At 43.9% G+C, this 19041-nt stretch overlaps 1 protein-coding gene across 1 annotated transcript in view; it reads right to left on the bottom strand.

The window, feature by feature from the left end:
- Window positions 1-19041, bottom strand: part of KIF26B (kinesin family member 26B) — a 306955-nt gene that overhangs the window by 21797 nt on the left and 266117 nt on the right. The window contains exons 11-12 of the mRNA XM_065057896.1: window positions 6277-6439; window positions 1673-5105 (exon numbers count right to left, since the gene is read on the bottom strand). Coding sequence (XP_064913968.1) covers window positions 1673-5105; window positions 6277-6439 — 3596 coding nt within the window. The remainder of the gene's footprint in view (window positions 1-1672; window positions 5106-6276; window positions 6440-19041) is intronic.

Here is a 19041-nt window from a genome sequence, read left to right as displayed (position 1 = left end):
CTAAACATCCTGTGGAAGAAGTCCATATTATAGAGGCAACTCCTTTACAAGACACAATCCAGTTCTCAATATACACCCACAAATGCTTTTCATCTCTGTGAACAGCTTTGTTTTCCTTTTGCACAACATACAAATCATACTTCTTTTTCTTGCTTGTTACCATTAAAAGGTTTATATTTGAAAGGAGCTGCTAGAGGAACAGCTCCTCAGAAACAGGAAAATCAATTTATCACCACATAAACTGAAGGCACAGGAAAGAGGTTTCCTTATAGGATGCAAAGTTAACTTCAGAAAGATTAATTCACCACTTGGCCTGTGCTGTGGAGTGATCACTTTCAGATGCATCCCCTGAACAGGTACAATCAGCCATGTACTTATGGATATGGTTTTAATAGTGGTATCTGTTGTATTCACATCTGTGCTGCACCTGTTCTTTCTGCTACCACAGTCAAGAACATAAGGAAAGTCAGAGTTATGCATTACTCAGTTCATTCACTGCAAGTGAATCCCAGTAGTGAGTACGCTAGCAAGTGGAATGGCTGGTGAAATAGGAGCTCTATGAGAATAACAGATTTGGGACAGCCAGCAGTACTGCAGGATAAGTAGCACATACCTGTGCATACCAGTTTCAAAGCCAGTGTGCATTTTTTTCAAAAGGAGGTTAAACAGGACTCACATTTCAGGTTGGGAAAACAGCACCCAGGAAAAAGGTAAGGTGGCCAGCTGATGAATGTTCCTCATCATTGCCCTGCAAACTTCTAAAACTTATTCTCATAGGAAGATACAGCAGTTGCAACTGCACAGACTCTTGGTATGATACAGGAGGCTCTTGCCATCTAATTAAAAAATCTTACATAGCATGAAAGCTGCTGGGGACTGAATCTGAACAAAGATTAAGTCTTTCTGATCCTTTCTGTGATGACTAAAATGGTTTCAGATTTGCAAGTGCTTCAGTGCAGTAGTTCCCATATATTATTATTAATATAATTTTTATTTGTTATCAAAAATTACTGGGAAAAAAAGGACTCATAACTCAAAAGTTAAAAACCAAGAGTCTCAGAGGCAGGATGACATCTTTCAAGGTGCATGAGCACGACTCTGTCCCATCTTCTAGGGAAGAAGGAACTCAGCAGTAGCTTCTGCTGCAGGTCATCTTGCACCCTTGGGCATCCAGAGCACAAGGAGTAAAAGAGCGCTCACAACAGATACTGCTCTTCAGCAAGGCTCTCGTCTTGTGCTGGTGAAATGTGCATAGCAAGAGGGAAGTCTGTGCCCAAAGTTCTTAAGAGTAACAGTTACATTTCACTACCTCACAAAGGCACCTTTCTGGAATCAAATCAGAAGAATATTTGGATAAGTAAATACTTGAATGTGGCCGTCATTGGCAATACTAACCAGTTGTAGGGATAATCGTTCTTCTGTTCATTTGAAGTAAACCTAAGTGAAATGAGTGAAGGGGAGACTCCATTGCCAAGGCAATGTAAGCACACAGGATTTGTGCCTGTTACAAGATGAAGAAACTTGGAGCCTTGGACACTTGGAGCCTGGCCTCGCTTCTCTGCTAAGAGATATAGCTGGTATGGAATTAGCTCCCCTTTAGGACTGGGCTCCCCACCATGAACTAGTCAGCTGCTTTGGTCCGCATCTCTCTTTCACACCACCACAAGCTTACCTGCATTTGATCGTTTCTTTGAATTTTTGAGGCTTCGGCACCTGCTGCTCATGGAGCTGCTGTTCTCACTCATGGAGTCTTGTGCTGAAGAGGCGCTCCCCGTCGCCTCACTGTCCCTCATCATGCTCTCGTAGCCGCTGCTCCCCCCACTGTGGTAGAAGAGGGCTGTTTTACCCATGGCGGGGGGCAGCTCCCCGCTCAGGACACTGCTGTTGTCACTCCCGTGACCACTGCTGCAGCGGTGAGGTTTCCGAGGAGGGGTGATCTTACTGTAAGGGGAAGGCAGCATGTGAACTGCCGGCTTCTCATCTCCCAGGAGGCCCCCGCGCTCATCTGCCTCTGAGCTGCCCCGCAGCTGTGACCCTCTGGCACTGGCGCTGCCCTGGAGCAGCTCCGAAATCCTCCCATTGACGGCCCGAAGGGGCAATTTAGAAGCAAGGCTGGAGCCCCGGTTTCTGCTGAGGGACTGCGTTGACCAAGACATGTTCTTCCCACTCGGAGGCAAACTGGAGCTCTGCCCTACAGACTGAGGCAGAGACTTGGTCGAGAAGCTGAGTGTTTTGGTGGCAGAGGCAGACAGGCTGCGGGCCTTGGGACTTGCCAGCAAGAGCTTGCTGACTGCAGAGATCTTCGACTGGCTGGCTTTCGGAGAGGCACCTGCCGACTGGGAGAGGCCCGAGTTGGTGGGTGAGGACATAACACTGCGGCTGAGGCTCCTTCCAGCCCTAGGCATGGTGGTGTCTTTGCCAGGGCTCATTTTGGAGCTCACAGAGGACAGGCTTTCTGCTCTTTCCAGCGACAAACACTCATAGTGGCTTCCTGCAGACCTCCCAAGAGAGTTGGTCCTGCTGGCAAGCTGCTCCAGTTTGGCACTGAAGAGCTTGCTGCTGCTGTTGTTGCCACTGCTGTCGATGCCAGAGCCCTTCTGTTTGGCACTCAGCTCCTCAGGGAAGCTGGCCAGGAAGGACCCGGGCTGGCTGGAGGGACTGCTCGTGGTGCTGCTGGCTGCACTGTGCTGGGGGCTGGCTCTGTTCTTCTGATCCAAGCTTGACTTTCTCACCGGTGGCAGAGGAGGGGTCCCTTTGGGACGAGTGAGGACACAGTGTTTGGGAGAGGCCATTTTCTTGTCAAGGCTAGCCTTAGAAAATGGGAGGAGGGCAGGAGAGCCAACTCCGCTGCTGTCAGTGGCAGGGGGATGGAGGTGACTGTCAGAGTCCTCCAGCTTGCTTGCTTTCAGGAGCCCTCGAGGGAGGCTGCCACTCTTCAAGACATCAGTGGAATGAACAGGGCTTTGGGTAGCAGAGCTGGACGCTGCCACTTCACACCCATCCACGATCCTCTTTAAACTGTCAGACCCTGGGGAGATAGAGGCATCCCCACTGCTGTTGCTAAATCTGTCTGCTGAGGATGGCTTTATGCTGTGCTCAGGCTTGGCTGGAACTGCAGCCATGTCAGGCCTCGGCCCATCACTGCTCCCAGAGCTGTCCTTTTTTACATCTTCTTCTCTCTTCAGCCAAGGGTCTTCAAATTTTATATCTTTCTTAGAACTGGATTCTTTCACGTCATGGGAACGAGCAACTTTTGGGTCTGCACTTACTGCCAATACAGCATCATCAGTGTCTTGTGCTTTGTATGGATTAACAGCAATACACGGATAAACAGTAATGTTTGTCTTCATTGGGATGTAGCCTTCACAGCTGCTGAGGCTTGCAGTGTTTTTAATTGTGACAGTAGTTTTCCCTAAAGCTGATATTTTACACCCTTTGATGGGTGGCACTTTTCCAAAAGCTTCCTCCCCCATTTCTGATAGTATAAGCATGTTGTCAGTCACTGGCTTCTGTTTGTCGCTTACACAAATCATGCTGGCACTTTGTATGGTGCTTGCAAAATCCGGGACAGGGGGCTCTGCCATAGCTTCCCCATGCCCATAGCATGCCTGGGCTACGAAGCTGTGACATGACTGTTCACCATCACTCCCTGTGCTCATTTCACTCAACCATGAGCTAATGGATGAGCGCCTGCTGCCATCATCCTGGCATTTGTCATCCAGGCCCAACTTTGGAAGTGGAAGGAACTGTGTGATGCTGACTTCAGACACGGGAGCTGCACTGGAGTAACATTCAAGATCTTCAGATATGCTGCTGATAATACTGACTGGCCTGGACCCAGAGGCCAAAGCCTGCACTGAGCAGTCACTGTTAAAACTGATGATACTGGTTGGGCGCCCATTGTCAAGGACCCCACTAATGGTTAGCTCTTCTACAAGGGTGAACACCAGCTCGTCCTCTCCATTCAGTTCTAACGGCTGCTGCACGGTCACCATGGTGGTGCTCAGAATCTCCTTCTTGGATTCTGGAGAAATGCTTTGTTGCCGATTTTCATCAAGAATGGTCTCCTCAAAGTCCCCATTGCTGGAGGTCACTGACTTCTTCATGATCTGAGGGCTCATGCCTGCAGGTGGGGTCCGGAGTTCCGGCTGCAGTAAAGATTCACTAGATGTTGTCCCAGTGTCCTTACTCAGGGGAGCTGGTGGGGGAGTGGAGCTGGGCAGGACTCCTTTCTGCGTATAGACTTTGCACCTCTGAGAAGGAGAAGTTGGTGGCTTGTACTCAGATGTCTTTGAGAGGCTTGCAATGCCAAGCCGGGGCGAACCCATTGGCCGAGGTTTGCCTTCCACAAATCCACAAGTGTTGAGACCTTCTCTGCTGCTCTGCAAGCTGGTGCTGTGTGCTAACTGAGAAGAGCTAAGCTCTTTGCTAGAGCTGCCCGTTACACTCCTGGGAGAAGAAGGGGTTGAAACATTACTAAGAGCTCCAGAAGGAACAGGGGAGTGATTTCTCTTCGTTTTGCTGGGTGTTGCATTTATATTTTCCTTGGCTTCTCTGTCAGAATGCTGATATTCTGGCACCGTATCTTCCTTATCTGACTCTGGTAAGTGGCTAAGCTCTGCCAGCTGGCTTGAAACAGAGCACTTAGACATCTGGTCTGAGCTAAATTGGGCAGGCATCTCTTCAAAGGGAAATTTGTCAGTCTCTTCACTGCCATCTATGCAATCTAGCCTCTCCTGGAGCTCTGCAAAGGTGTTGCACTTCAGGCAGTCTCTTTCAGATGTGCTGGGCCCTGATTCACTGACTTCCTCCAACCTGCCCTCATTTTTTGTCTTTTGCAGAGCAGGAACTATGGGAACAAAGTCAGGGGGACCCTCATTATCTGTCAGTTCCTTATCAGAAAGGGCAGTGCCATTGGGGCCAACGTAAATCACAGTGTCACAGGACTGCTCACTGCTGGATGAATAATCAGGATCACTTGACAAATGCAAAATAGGGAAGTCTGGGTCAACGGTGTTTCTAGAGTGGAAAGGCCTCAGCTGGGTTGGCCTCCGCATTCTGCCTTCCTCACAAGAGCTCTCTCCTCCAGAAGAACTTGATGTGTACTGCAACATGAGAGAGAGACAGAGACCGTGACATTTCAGCATTGCAAACAGCTCCTTGCACAAAGTGCATACACAAAAAGGTCGCAGTCATGTCTAAACTGGGAAATCTCTAAAGTAAGACACAGAGCTCTGCAGCTTCTTACCCACAATCTTACAGCAAACACACAATCGTGTTCAATGGAGAACCCAACGCCCCAAATCTGTGCCCCACTCCAAGAGTCATGACACTTCCAAAGAAAAAGTACTGAACAAATGGATTAGGATCCTTCCCTTAATTGAGCCTGGCCAAAGAAATCAGATGTTTGGCAAAGGTAGGGGGTTGTGTGGGTCTGTGTGTGGGCATGTGTTTCTGTCTCTCTGCGTGAGCAAAGGAACAACAAAACTCATTTCACAAATAAGGCACAGAAAATAAAGACAATCCCCCTTTGGTCATACCACCAGCATGTGGAATTGTATGACATGAACCCAGAGGTCTCTAGGTCTCCATCACTGCTGTGATGGACTGAGTCCCTTCATTTCTCTCTCTTCAATTAATTGACAAAAAAGGTTTTGTCAATCCATAGGCTGTCAATTTAAATGAAACACATAAAATTCAGTTGTTGTCCCCAATTCACACCATAAGCAGTAAGTACAGAAAGAAACAGGACTCTAAAACATAAAAGTGGATATAGCCCATCCTCACTCTACTTCTTGGAAAATCTATCACCCTTATTTGGAAACGGTGGGAATAAAAGGGGCATCAGTGCTGGCAACGGATACACTGCTTTGCACTTTTTTTGCTTCCACTGTCTCTGAGAAGCACAGAGAATCTAATTCTTCATTAATCCAAATTTTCTTTAACTCTACAGTGGTTTCATTCCTTATTATTTCATTAGCACTAAGAGCGTAACTGAAAATAAATGCTCTCTGACAGCTATATCATTAAATGAGGCCAGCTTACAAAGCTGCTATAGCAGATATGTCTGAACTCACTCCTCTGTATCTGAAGCTGAAGCATTTACCCTCCCTGTGTGCTATAAGCCACTCGCCTAGGACAGGGTACATACAACCCACGCACTTTGGAATTGATTACTGATTTTGTTATATGCTGTTCTACCCCATTAAAGATCTTTCAGGGTCCTTCTTCCTCCTGCCTCCACCATTACAAGAAGGGAGTTATACACTATCTTACCTTAGTTTTCTTTTTCTTCATCCTGAGGACCCTTGATGCAATCTGGATGGTAGACAGCGTCTCAGCGTAGTTCCCCGCAGCGGCTGAAATGTGAGCTATCATTGTGGTGCGGCAGTTCATATTCCCCAAGGACTCCCGAAGCAACATGGTGAGCTTGCTGTCTCTGCAAAATAAAATGAATTAAGGCTACATTAGCGAGCAAGGTTTCACTTTGACCATCATGACGTGACTTGGGTCTCAGCAAGATGTTTTCTCCTCTTTTTAATGGAATCCTAATTAGTTTCCTTCCTTAAGTTTGCCCTATGTTGTGTTTGCAGCTGAGCATGGTGAAAGACCCTGGACTACAATGTAAATTTCCTTCCTCTTCCCAATTCATCCTTTCTGTTTTCTGGCCTTAGTCCTTCTGCACTGTTATCACTGCTTAAACAGAGAGGCAGACCAGGGTTGGAGACTGACTATTAAGGAGCTGCTCAAGCAAACATCAAACTGCTGCCCTTTTCCAGCACACAATGTGCAAGCAAACTCTGGTCCAGCTCTGGAGGACAAGAAAGTAGTGGATTAGATTAGAGGACCCAAATTTTTTCTTGCCTTCTAGGGCACTCGGTAACTCAATAATAATAATAGTTAAATCACTTAAATTAATTCTGGATGCTGCCGGTGAAATACAAACAATCAAGCCTTAATACTTCTCGCAGTTGTTCTTTCATATTAGATCTTTTCTTCCACTGAGGCAGGAATCAAATTTTCTGTTCTTGCCATTTACTCTATTGTTCGACATAGGATAGCTTTTGAAATGCTGATGCCTTATTGTGGGGCTGTCTGTGACTGGACTAAGAATGTGAATTTTAACAGCATAATGATGCATATACAACACTTCTGTGGTGGTCATATAATCCTGTAGTCAGAAATGCACAATATAATTTTTAAAGAGAGCTTTAGCTACTAAGTGTACAGGTCACCTGGATGGTTAGCTGGGAAATGGTATCCTCCTGAAGAGAGCCTCTCCTACGCTACAGGTTGTGGATGACAGTTACATATAGCTGAAAGCAAAGACAGCAACAGCTTGATATCTACCTATTGCTAAAGGAATTACTTTCACTGTTGTAATGATAACAAAATCCTCAGTGGCTGGGGATCAGATTTTTGGGGTTCACTGTTCAATATCTGCTAATGACCTATGGTGTATATGTGCCCTTGGTCATCCACTTCACATTTCCAGCTTCCAGGAATTTTGCATAAAGTTGCAACTGCCGGGAACTGAAGCTCTGCCTACAGGATGGCACTGTTATAACAGAAAAACACCAAAATTCTTGAACCTCTCTTTTTGATGGAGTAAACAACATCATTTTGGATGCATATTTTTTATGCATCTACCAATAAGACTGGGGAGCTTATAAGTTGTGCTATTGCTGAGATTTCAAGTACTTGCAATTTCAGTTAGGCTAGCAATACTAGAAGCAAAACATTTTTTTGTTTCAGGATTTCTGCTTCCGTCTGCTCCAGACACATTGAAGACCTTCTGCTGTTTTTAAGAAGCAAACAAACATCCATAAAGACTATATTAAGACAGCCTCACTCATTTCACTTGTGACCTAAGGCTGCTTTGAATCCACAGATCCAAAGTTAATAGGCTGCTGTATCTCAGGTTAGTGGCCCTCCTTTCCATCAAGGAATAATTAAGATGTCAAATTTTGTACATCAGTTACTGTCACTCCAATGCAGAGTTACACAGATATTATTAACATTTGCACAGAAATCAATAACAAGCCTTTTATTTGCTAGTGCTTCTATCATAGCAAAACATGAAATGACAGGGGAAAGGGCAAAAGAATACATTCTGAACATGTTGGTCTCCTGAGAACACATAACCCATGCAGCCAGCATCAGCACAGTGCAGTGTGGCTCTCCTAGAGGTATATGCATTAGGAATATAAAATAATCTGTGCCATCTGCCTTGTACTGAAATGCATACTTGCAAGAAGAATGACAATACAGAGGAAATTCCATTTCTATAATTCAAATGATCCTCTGACATATATCAGACAGGAACCGAAGAGCAGATTTGTTTAGGATTAAAGCCTGAAACCTAGTAGCAAAAAAAGCCCAACCAACCCCTATTTCTAATTTCAGAGTTCACTCATTCAGCACTGTCTGCACCTTGAGTATCGACTTCACTTTGCACTCAGAGAAAATAACTAGCCTTGTGTCACTATTGTACACTGGAAAATAAAATAAAGAGCAAGAAATTTTCTAAACACAGGTTTTTGTCAATTCTGAATATTGTCATAGGATAAGATCACCTGTTCATGGTTCACTAATTTCTCATAATAGCACCTACTAACTTCTAAAGGAAAGAAAGAAAATTAAAGAGAACATAAGACAAAAATGTGCTGCTTAATTTTTAACTCAACCTATTCTCATCAAGTAAAATATTGGTAAAATATTTTGTGTGTCTCACTGAAATTAACTTGACAGACAGTGTGAGACAAAGTAGATGCTTTGTTCTTCTGAACGCTGACATGGCATTTCTGCCAGAAAAAAAATGAAAGGCTCTGAATTGTTTCATTACGTAATTAATGAGCTGGTGTTTGCAAAAGCAAAATTTCCTGTGAAAGCAGAAGTTTTACAAAGAGAAGGTCTGCACTTCTGCACTGGAGGACCTTTGAGAAGCAAGACCTTTGTTGATGATCTGGCTGTGCAAACTAAACTAAGACACAAGAAATTTTTAAGAAGCTCACAGAAGGGCTGCTGCTCCTGAGTGCATGTTGCTCCCTGTATTAAGCAGAGGCTGGTTTGTAGAAGGCCCCAGATTTCTCACAGCAGCACACTGAATTGCAGCAATGTCTTTATAACAAGGGGAGGTCCTCAGGAATGCTAATGGTCCATTTCTATTCTGCTCCATGAGCAATAAACTGCTATGCCAGAGCAGTACGATGACCCCACTTTGTATACCTGTCTTCATTGTAAATGTACTACTAGCCCACCCACTAATGTTTTCATAGTTTAGGAAATTTACCATAACCCTTCATGAATATGGGGATATAATACACAGGGAACAAGGAAGGTGGGTTTGGAAGGATACCATGCTTCAAACTCCAAAGTCTTTATAACAGCAAGTCTATTCTGCAGCCTTTTTCAGTACTTAAAAGTTACCTTGGTTTTCAAATTGCATCACTTGGTCTAATAAAATGCATTACCATTACTTGCCTAGCGCCTTAGATCATGGCTACAGCAAAATACTACTAAACACTATTCATGCATCCCTGACAGATAAAACCCTGAAATAAAGTATGCAAGATCTATCTCTGGAAAAGTCCAGATGGAGCCCTGGGGGCAGGAAACTAAACTCAGGTGTCTCTAGGAGGTATGTCAGCAGGTACAGTACAGAGGATCCAGAAAGGAAGAATGGTGCAGATTGCCAGGTGGAAATCTCCAGTCCGTTCCATGGAGTAGCAGCCCTTCATGTGGAGGGGAGCTCTCTCGCACCTCCTCCCTGTTTCCACCCTCTCACATTACAGCAGCTACTCAGAGAAACTTCTCCAAGTCTGTCAATAGCTACCACTAAGGTATTAATACCACAGGTATTAAAACTTCCCAAACAAGAGATGGGGCAGTGAGCCCAGTGTTCTCTATTCCTTCTCTTCTGAGACTTCACCGTGCAAACTGCGATCAGCATAAATTAGTCCTTTTGCTTGCTCAGTAAGAAGGAAAAATGTACATCCTTATGCTCTTCTTATACATATCTGGATTTTCCTTCCTCATAAATGATTAATTATACTTAGATTCAAACAATACAGAATCTTTCATTAGAAGAATGAAGATCATGATCCTTTTCCTTGGACGCTGCCTAAATCCCACTTGCCTATGTGCATTAAGTCAAAGTCTTTAATTTCATGACTGCACACTATTTTTCCACTAGAACCCTGCCTCAATCACACAGGATAAACAGTGCTCACTGAACAAGAAGTTATTCAGTCTTTCATTTAATCCTTGCCTTTTAATGTGTGGACTTGTGCCTTATCTACTGTTAAGACTATACAAACTCAGGAATGACTGATTTCTTCAAAGACTTTTTTTTTTTCCTATGGAGCTCATCAATGCGGTATCTGATTAATGTCTCTGAGGTGAGGTATATAATCCCCTGATAACACCTGCAGCACTGAAGACTTCACTAAATATAGCTGTTCAGTGTGAAGCACTGATCTTCCAGAGTACTAAGCATTATATAGTCTTTTATATTCAAAGTACCTTTGACCTCTGTTGCAAAGAAAATGGGGCGGCTGATTCTCAGTCTTGGCACCTCGAAAACCAGGAACATACAATTTATAGATCACCTGAAATTTTTAGGAATGTGTTGGCAGAGGCAGTTCTGAAGGTGGTACCAGCTCCCTTCAGAGTACTTCTTTTCCACAGCCCTCAGTCCCATTTTCCATACACCTTCCAACTTCTGCTACAAATTAGGGAGGGAATTTATTGATAATGACCACATCACTGTACAGTCCTGATTAATCTCCAAGGAGGTCCTATATCTGCCTTGAAAAAGATGACGGTTTTCGGGGTGGGGAGGAAATCCTGCAAATACAACACAATATACAGTCCATGAGGCCAGAGTAAGTTTGCCAGGACAATCTTAATTCTGGCATTTCTTGCCCCTGTAGTGATTGATTTAACAATCTGAATGCTCTTATTATGTATTTTTATGTAACTTCATGTGGATTTGTGTTTACACTTCAATGAGACATCAGCAAGTCTGGAACCTTCCTGCGTATTAAAAAGCCTCAGTTGCTTAACTAGCTGACCAGCTGGCAGCAGCAGCCGGCTGCCAGCTTTTGTATGGACAAGCAATAGAGAAGGAGGACGTGACTCACAGTTTACCATGAGGTTTTGCTAGTATTAGCTGCCTGTAGAGAAACACTGAGACTCAGCAGCATTGCTGTCCTGTAGAAGAGCTGTGTTCTTGTGTGTTCACCTCCTTTTTGCCATGCTCTTATCTCATCAGACAATCCTATTCTCTTCTATAAGTGTCTATCCTGAGCTTTCCTAGTCTGACCTTCTTACTCATTTCCATACCATGATCCACATCCCCAGGTCCTCACCAGAATAGCCCAGCACAGCTCGATTTCATCCTGCTGTGGTCTAACCAGCTACACCTGACTCTGCCAGCCTCCAGCACCATTGCTAGACCCTCTCCCTGTACTGATCTCTTTCCTCACCTCTTGTTCTCATTAACATCCTCCACTGCCACTGCCTGACCTCCAAGGCCCTTCTCCCCACTCAAGTCCCCCTGACTGCTTACTGATACCCAGCAGAGGAACCCCATGACATTGATGGCATCACAGGTGAGGTGCAGGCCAGAGTAAGGGGACATGGCATGGGCAGTGCCTTCCTGCATCTTCCTCTGTCAGACCCTTCAGCATTATGAAAATCCATATGAGCAATGTGTTTGAAGTGAGCTACAGAGAAAAGAGGCAAACGGTAATTGCTTTTGTTTAGGGCTGCAAAACAGAATTCATGAATAGAAAATGAAGCTATAAGAATAAATACTACAGGCAGGAAAATCTCAGGAATCTTTGTTGCCCAGCATCTCATTCATTTTCTGTATGGGAGAGGCAAGCACAAGAGTGTTACGCAAAATGAGGGAATCCTGGAGAGGAAGATCCAACTAAAGTCTTGGAATAATGATTTTCCTGTGAAATTACTTAGCCAATCCTATCATATGCTTTGTTTTGTTTTCTTTCTGACCTCCCACCTTAATAACAAATATTTTCTTTGTCTTCCCCTCCCTTTCACCCCACTGCTATGAGGATTTTGGCTATGCAGTGACAACAGCAGCAACATCAGGAATAGAAATAATAACGTTCCACAAGGAATACAATACAATATTATAACTAAGTTTTAGGATGTGCAAGGCTGCGTGTTCTCTCTATTAATCACATACCTTAGTTTCTTCCTAGACACTTGGCCAAAAGGAGGAAGTTGTCAACTCCTTCATTCTCATAAAATCAGATTATATATGCCCTCAGGTGTCTTGCAATCTAATTATTTATAGAAGTACGTCAAAGGAAAAATCTCAGTAACTATTGCGGTTATTTTTGATCATGAAGTCTCAACCCTGCTCCCTTGTGCTGATGCACTGCTTTATTCATAGTAGTAAATGCTTGCATAAAAAAGGAAGCACATAAATACTCCATTTGGTTTTGGCTCTCATTGCACGGAAATAATCTCTACAGAGGATAGTTTATAGCTTAAAAGGCATAAACCCAATAGCGGATGCTACAGGTGTGTAACAGCTGAGTTCATGATGAACCAGTGCAGTTTGCTTTACTATGTCTTTCCTTTCTGTTAATAATTTCAATAGAGAGAGAGAGGAAATGGGAGCAATGTGTGCAGGCACAGGCAAAATGAGGCCATGTGGAGTGATAAAGCCCTCGGTGGTTCAACCACGTAAGCCTGGCTTTGTTAGCAGTTGAAGAAAAATAGGTAACTTGCTGGACCTTTAACCTGGGGAATCCTTCACCTGGTGAAATGAGGCATTGGGGAAACAATGAACTTGTTCCAGGTGGAAGCTGACTAGCCTTAAAGGGAAAATTAAGCAAAGCAGAAATCTCTGCTGCCACTGCAGTTAGTTATCTTGTATGAGGTACAGGAGCACAACCCAGAAAGCTGTGCTCACTGCACAGGGGAAAGAGGAGGCAGCTGAAAGGGGATACTGTACTCAGGTTCATGTACTGGGAAAATCGTAGTCTCATCTGGAAGGGATGTGACACTGCAGCAAGAGAAAAGTATTGTTGCAGCCAAGTATGGGATAACAGAGACTTATGCTTGAATTCTAGTATGATAAAATGCATATAAAAAGTAGGGGGTACCCTCCCTATAATTCTTGTCTTTTAAGAGCCTAACTATGCAGATTTTATATTGCAGAACAATCCTTGTGTCTGTGACAACACATGAGCATGTGGCAGAGGCACAAGATAACATCATTTGTTTCTTTTCAACAAAGACAGAAAATAAAATTAGTGACAGAAGGACAGAGTCTCAATAGCTACAGCTTCTCTGACTCCTTGAAACAGACTGTCCCTCTCACCATAAAAGGGACTGTATCTTTTGTGTGAAAGTTGCTCCAAAGCTGGTGAAACTTACACAGTCTACAAAATAGCCAAGGAGTCTGTTATCCAAAAATGACATTCAGTTCCCCACTCTTTGGAGGTCCCACTGACTGATCTTACCAATTCAAGCTTATCCATAGTAGAACTATCTCAAAATAAAGCAGTCACTGTCACACCTCAACTCCACTTTTACCTACATATTAAAGAGTGCTTGGTTTCTGACATTGCCAGCCCAGGTCTGAGCTCCACACCACTGCACTAGCCTTGGGGAAGCACAGAGAAAGATGTCCTCACCACCTTCACATTTCTGCCTTATGCCACCAGTGGAGCTAAAGCAGCACAGGCTCCATTTAAATAGTTCATTCCAATGAGAGAAAAAAGTTCCTTGTGGTCTTTGACCCAGCTATGTGAATTTACCTGGCTTGGTTCAGGTATACTTCGCACTTTGACAATATCACACTGAAGACATAAACCCCTATTTACAGGTCAATGTGTTACAGAAATGAGAGCTCAAAGACTCACATGTTACTTTAAAGCCACAGTAAGAGCAACTGTAGGGGTGGAAGGAAGGAGGTGGCTGGGGGGGTGGCAGCTCTGCTGGAGACCAGTGACAGTTTTAGAGGGAGGACTGCACTGAAGTTGGACAAAAAGGTCCTTCTCTTCTCTGTACTCCAACTCACAGCACAGAGCCAAACATCATTCACAAGCAGCCGTTGAAAACACACAAACAAAGCTCAAAGATAATAAAAAAAGATCCTAGTGGTCTGTCTCATTAGAGTGCCAGCTCCTAATAAATTCTAGCTGAAAAACAGAAGCTCAGTTAATCCAGGGAGCTAATTAGGCTCTGCAACTATATACTGGAGTTAAAGGCAGATTGCCCAAAACCAGCAACTCCACTCTTTAAGAAAACCTGCACAGTAAATAGACTATGATGTACAGGAGAAAAAAATCCCCACAGTTAAACCAATAACAATTCAGATTTTAAATAATTTAAGGACTCTGCATGTGGCCAGGCTCTTTGCTAACTTCTACCAAGGTACACTCACAAAAGGAAGGCAAAAGGCTTCCCTCCCCCATACCCCTCCTTGTTTGGCTCCCTTTCTTGGAAGCATTATGGCAGCCCCAAGTTTGGCTCAGCTCTGTGAAGCCATTTGGTTGCTTTATGTGAGAAGCCAACAGCCATATCTGCAGCTGAATAGCAGTGAGGAGCCTGCCTGCCTCCCCTCCGGGCTGCCTGTACCCTGGCTGCACAGGGGGAGCACTGGGAAGGGGTGCAGGGGGGCTGCCCAGTGCCTGTGCCCACAGGGCAGTGATAAGGGAAAACACATGGCAAGAAAGCAGCAAGAGGAAACATCCTCTGACTATCTGCTGAGGACATGTTCCAGAAACCTCCTTCACACCAGCCCCTCTGGCATGAGGACAGCAAAGAGGCACCCAGCGAGGGCATTTCCAACACCCTCCATCAGCATGAAGAGGGGGATCTGCTCCCATTGCTCAGCACCTTTGCTTGCAGCACTGCTGCCCCCAGCTCCCACCACCGTCACAGGGGCACATGGCACTGTGCAGAATTGGGCCCTTCGAGGCAGGCTGCTATTTTTTAGCACAGCTGATTAAAGCGAGGTTCTCCACCCTGCAATCAGGAGGCAAAGCAAAGGGGTTGTTTTTCAGAAGGTCACTGCTCCCTGAAGCTCAGCTGCTGCCAGTGTCATTGGCTAGGTACACGTGCTGAAGAGCCACTGTCGGGTGACAGCGCCTGCAGAGAGGGCAGGGCAGTGGCCACCTCAGCTCCCCTTTCAGTGCAAACAAGCACCTGCTTACCAGACTGGCACAGCCAGTCAGCCCCACCCCAGGCAGCCAGGTGACCATTTCAGCTGCCACCCCCATGAGGGCAGCACGGCGATTTGGAGGGGGGCAGAAAAGCTGCTGGCTGCTGCACCGAGCGCTCCTGTGCCACCTGGCCGGAGGCAGCGGCTGCTGCGCACACAGCGGCATCCCTGTGCCCCAGCAGCAACAGCGCTTTGCCCTTTGCTTGCAAGGGCTGTTATGATTCATATGTACTGAGAGTGGAATACCACGGTTATTTCCTCAAACGAAAATTAACTTCAAATGTTGGTAATTGATCCATGAATATTCATGATCTTTTGGGAAGGTTTCATAATGACTTCATTCTGGTTAGGCTCATTTGATCTGCAGTAGCGACAGCAGTAGTTTACACTCCTTCATCAAGATGCCAACAATTTGGCAGCGTGACCTTCCCAGTTTCCTGTGCTGGAGAGCAGCTCTAGTTATCCTAATTGCAATCCCAAATGGAGTGGTACCTGAAAATAAATTGACTGCTGTTCAGTTTTAGAAGCCGCTCCACTTGGCACTGCTACTAGCGTAAATAGATGACATCTCCAGGAAACTGTGAAGGTCACTCAACAAAATACTTCACATTAATATTACTAAAATTATACAACTAATCTATGCCACTCACTAGGCATATTCCCAAAGAAAGTCAGGGTTAAGAGTTCATACTACCTACGTATCTGTGCACAAGCTTGCCTCATCACCTCCAGCAATAAACTTCTAGTCCATTGGCCAATTTGAAGAAACTTTGAGAAAATAATATAAAAGTCTCAAAGATAGTAAGCATCTGTAAATGCTGTGAGAACTGATGGCTGGGTGGATGGAGAGAAATCTTATTTGTGCACCCATAGGAACAAGACCAAAACTCCCTAAATTCCACTTTTGAACGCACCAGAGAAAGCAAACACGAGAGAAAGTCCCAACTGCACATGAAACTTCACCCAGTATTTATACCCTTTTGAATGTCAAAATTAAGAGACAAATCGTTAGAAATATTATGATGCTCTCAGAACTGTTCATTTATATCAACAGACCAAAAAAAACGCACTCATACGAAAGTGGATCGTGACTATAAGCTGTCAAAACACAAAGTAAAGCAGTGAAAATATTAAGCTAACAGCATTAAAGCTAAACAAGCAGTCAGAAGCTTCAAGTCATGCTTCCATCTCTGGTAATCAATTTATTACCTTTTAAAGTTCCTCCTCACATACAGCTCCAAACTTTGCTTCACAGAGAAACATGAAACTGCTAAAAGCTGCTAAAAGAAGCAGTCCCTATCCATTAGAAAGATGGACTTTGCAGCAGCCAAGTTATTTGCTAACCTAGGATGGGAATCAAGCAGGTAAAGGAAGTTCCAAAACAGGGGAATTTTTTGGTGTCATCTCCCACCTATCAGGTGAGGACACACTGGCCTCAGTTGCTCAGCTCCAAACCATCTAGGAACTAAAAAAACATGGCTGTAATATAGGAACACTGTATGGGCATGTACAGGTAATAGGTACAGATCCTAGACAAGATGAATGGCCGTCTCCTTCCAAAAATCTGGGTAAGAAGGTGGCTAAGCATAGACTAAGCTGTCTAACTGTACACATTTGTTGTCTTTAGGGAAGAGTGAGGAAGCTGAGGTTCTCCTTTGCACCCATCTTCTTTAAAAAATGAAACAGACTAGAAAGCTGGTTTCATTTCACAGACTTCATTCGCTTTAATATTAAAAATATAGTTTTAGGGTCAAAATAAGTTTCTCAGACACCTGCAACGATGTTTGTAGAATCTGATGAACACAGCATTCTCTGGCCTGCAAGTCCTTGATCTCTATATTTGTACTGCCTGTAGTCAATAGGGGTGGGTGAGTTTGTTTGGAACTGAAGAGAGACCAAAAACTCCTTTCGCATCAAAATGAATGGCCATCAGACAGCAACGGCTTTCATCCACAGATGGGCTGAACTACTCGCACAGTTGACTGATTTAGAGATGTGATGAGACAGACTGAAGAATAACAGCGATGATGTTGATCTTGCATGGCAATTAGAGATGAAAAATTCTCTACCTGTGTCTGGTGATATTCAAAAACAAGCCCCAAAACCGAAATTTTTATGAACTATGGTAAACTCTGGTGCAAACCCAGCTGTCACTGAAATACACAGAAAGGTTCCCATAAAGCTTCAGTAGGGCCTGAATTGCGCTTTTAGTGACAGGGTACATGAGATAATGAATAAAACAGTCCCTTCTGAAGTCACACACACGGCATTGAAGTTAAAACGTTGAGCCACAGGCAGTTTTATGGTGACATTTTTGGCAGCATAGGGCCAAATCTAGCAGCAGCTGCAGGGCAGTGGGAATTTTGTAATCTACAAACACAGGCACAAGAAAACTACATGTTTTGTTCTTTTACCCCTCTCACTCTTTATCATATTTTATTTACAGAGGACTGCAAATAAAACCTGAGGGACCCCCATCTCCATACAAGTACTACGTATTGTAAGTAAAAGTGACCAAATCGATATAATCAATATAATCAATATATAAAGATTCTTAATGTATATAGATTTGCTATTTAAGCCATTTGGAGATAGGCTGTATCAAATACATTTATCTTCATCTATGTAGCAATTTAAAATATTAATGATGCAAATGCATTTTTCATGTTAGCTGAAGCTACACTCCCCCTTGAAATGGATTCTTCTATTTATTTTGCCCATTATACCATTAATTAGACAAGTTCCTCAATAGGCTCCTATATCTCCAACACTTCAGAGATCTCCTAATAGCCTGTGACAGCAAATGAAAGGAACTCTTTTAAACTTGTCATTTAGTAATTGTTAGATAGCTTGCAGTTTTACCTGAGATAACCAGAACGTGCTTCAGAGTTCAATAGGCATCTATTATATCCAGAAAATCAACTGTAAATTTTAGTATTTCCATGTTAGTAGCTGTCTTTCCACAAGATTGGTAGTCAGACTTGTGAGTGACAGAAAATATACAAATACTAATGTTTGTATGTATTTAGATTTAAAGGATAAAAATATATGTATTAAAGACTCAGCTGTTTGAAATCCCAGAAGCACTAAAATAAAATTTCAAAGACAAGCTGAGCCAGTCTTTCATAAATAGCTTCTTTCAGCCTTCAACCATCTTCAAAAAGCCTCAAACTGGACTCATTTATAATGTGCCTGGAAGGTCCCTCTTCTGTTTACAAAGCCGCTGCTGAAGCTCAGGAGTTCCTGCAGCTGAAAACAGTTGAGGCTGCAAGAATATTTTGGCAAAGTACTCATTCTAGACTTACACTCTTTCCTTGGCACCTGCTGTTGAATTTAGACAGAGACTAGAAGGACATTTGGCCTGAATCAGTATGGCCATTCTTCCGTTCTGAGTGTTGGGTTATAGTGGTTTACATCAAGGCTCTGCAGCCTCCTTCTTGCATCCCCCCTGCACACCTGCTGTGGTCTCCTAAGGATGGGTAAAAGCGATCCTCAGTGTCCAATCAACCCAGCCCTGGTTGATGTGTCTGGACACACAAGAGAGACCAAGAGGAAAGACAGTCATTCTGTTAAGGAGAGTGCATGGACAATAACACTGAGGAGAAGGAGGAAAGTGTAATGCATTGTTTGGTGCTGTGAGCCTGATTCCTGTGGGACATCATCAAAGCAGAGGTGACACTGAGGGTGAGAAGAAACTGTGAATTATTAGTATCTGACCCTACCCAGTACAGAGAACCACATAATTCTCTTTAAGCATTCAGAAAACCCATCCTTAAAAACAAAAGGACTTCCTGGCACTGCTAACACACACTTCCATTTCAGAGTGGCACACT

Source organism: Columba livia, chromosome 3, assembly GCF_036013475.1.
Source record: "Columba livia isolate bColLiv1 breed racing homer chromosome 3, bColLiv1.pat.W.v2, whole genome shotgun sequence".
NCBI lineage: Eukaryota > Metazoa > Chordata > Aves > Columbiformes > Columbidae > Columba > Columba livia.
This window is presented reverse-complemented; position numbering and strand designations above follow the sequence as displayed.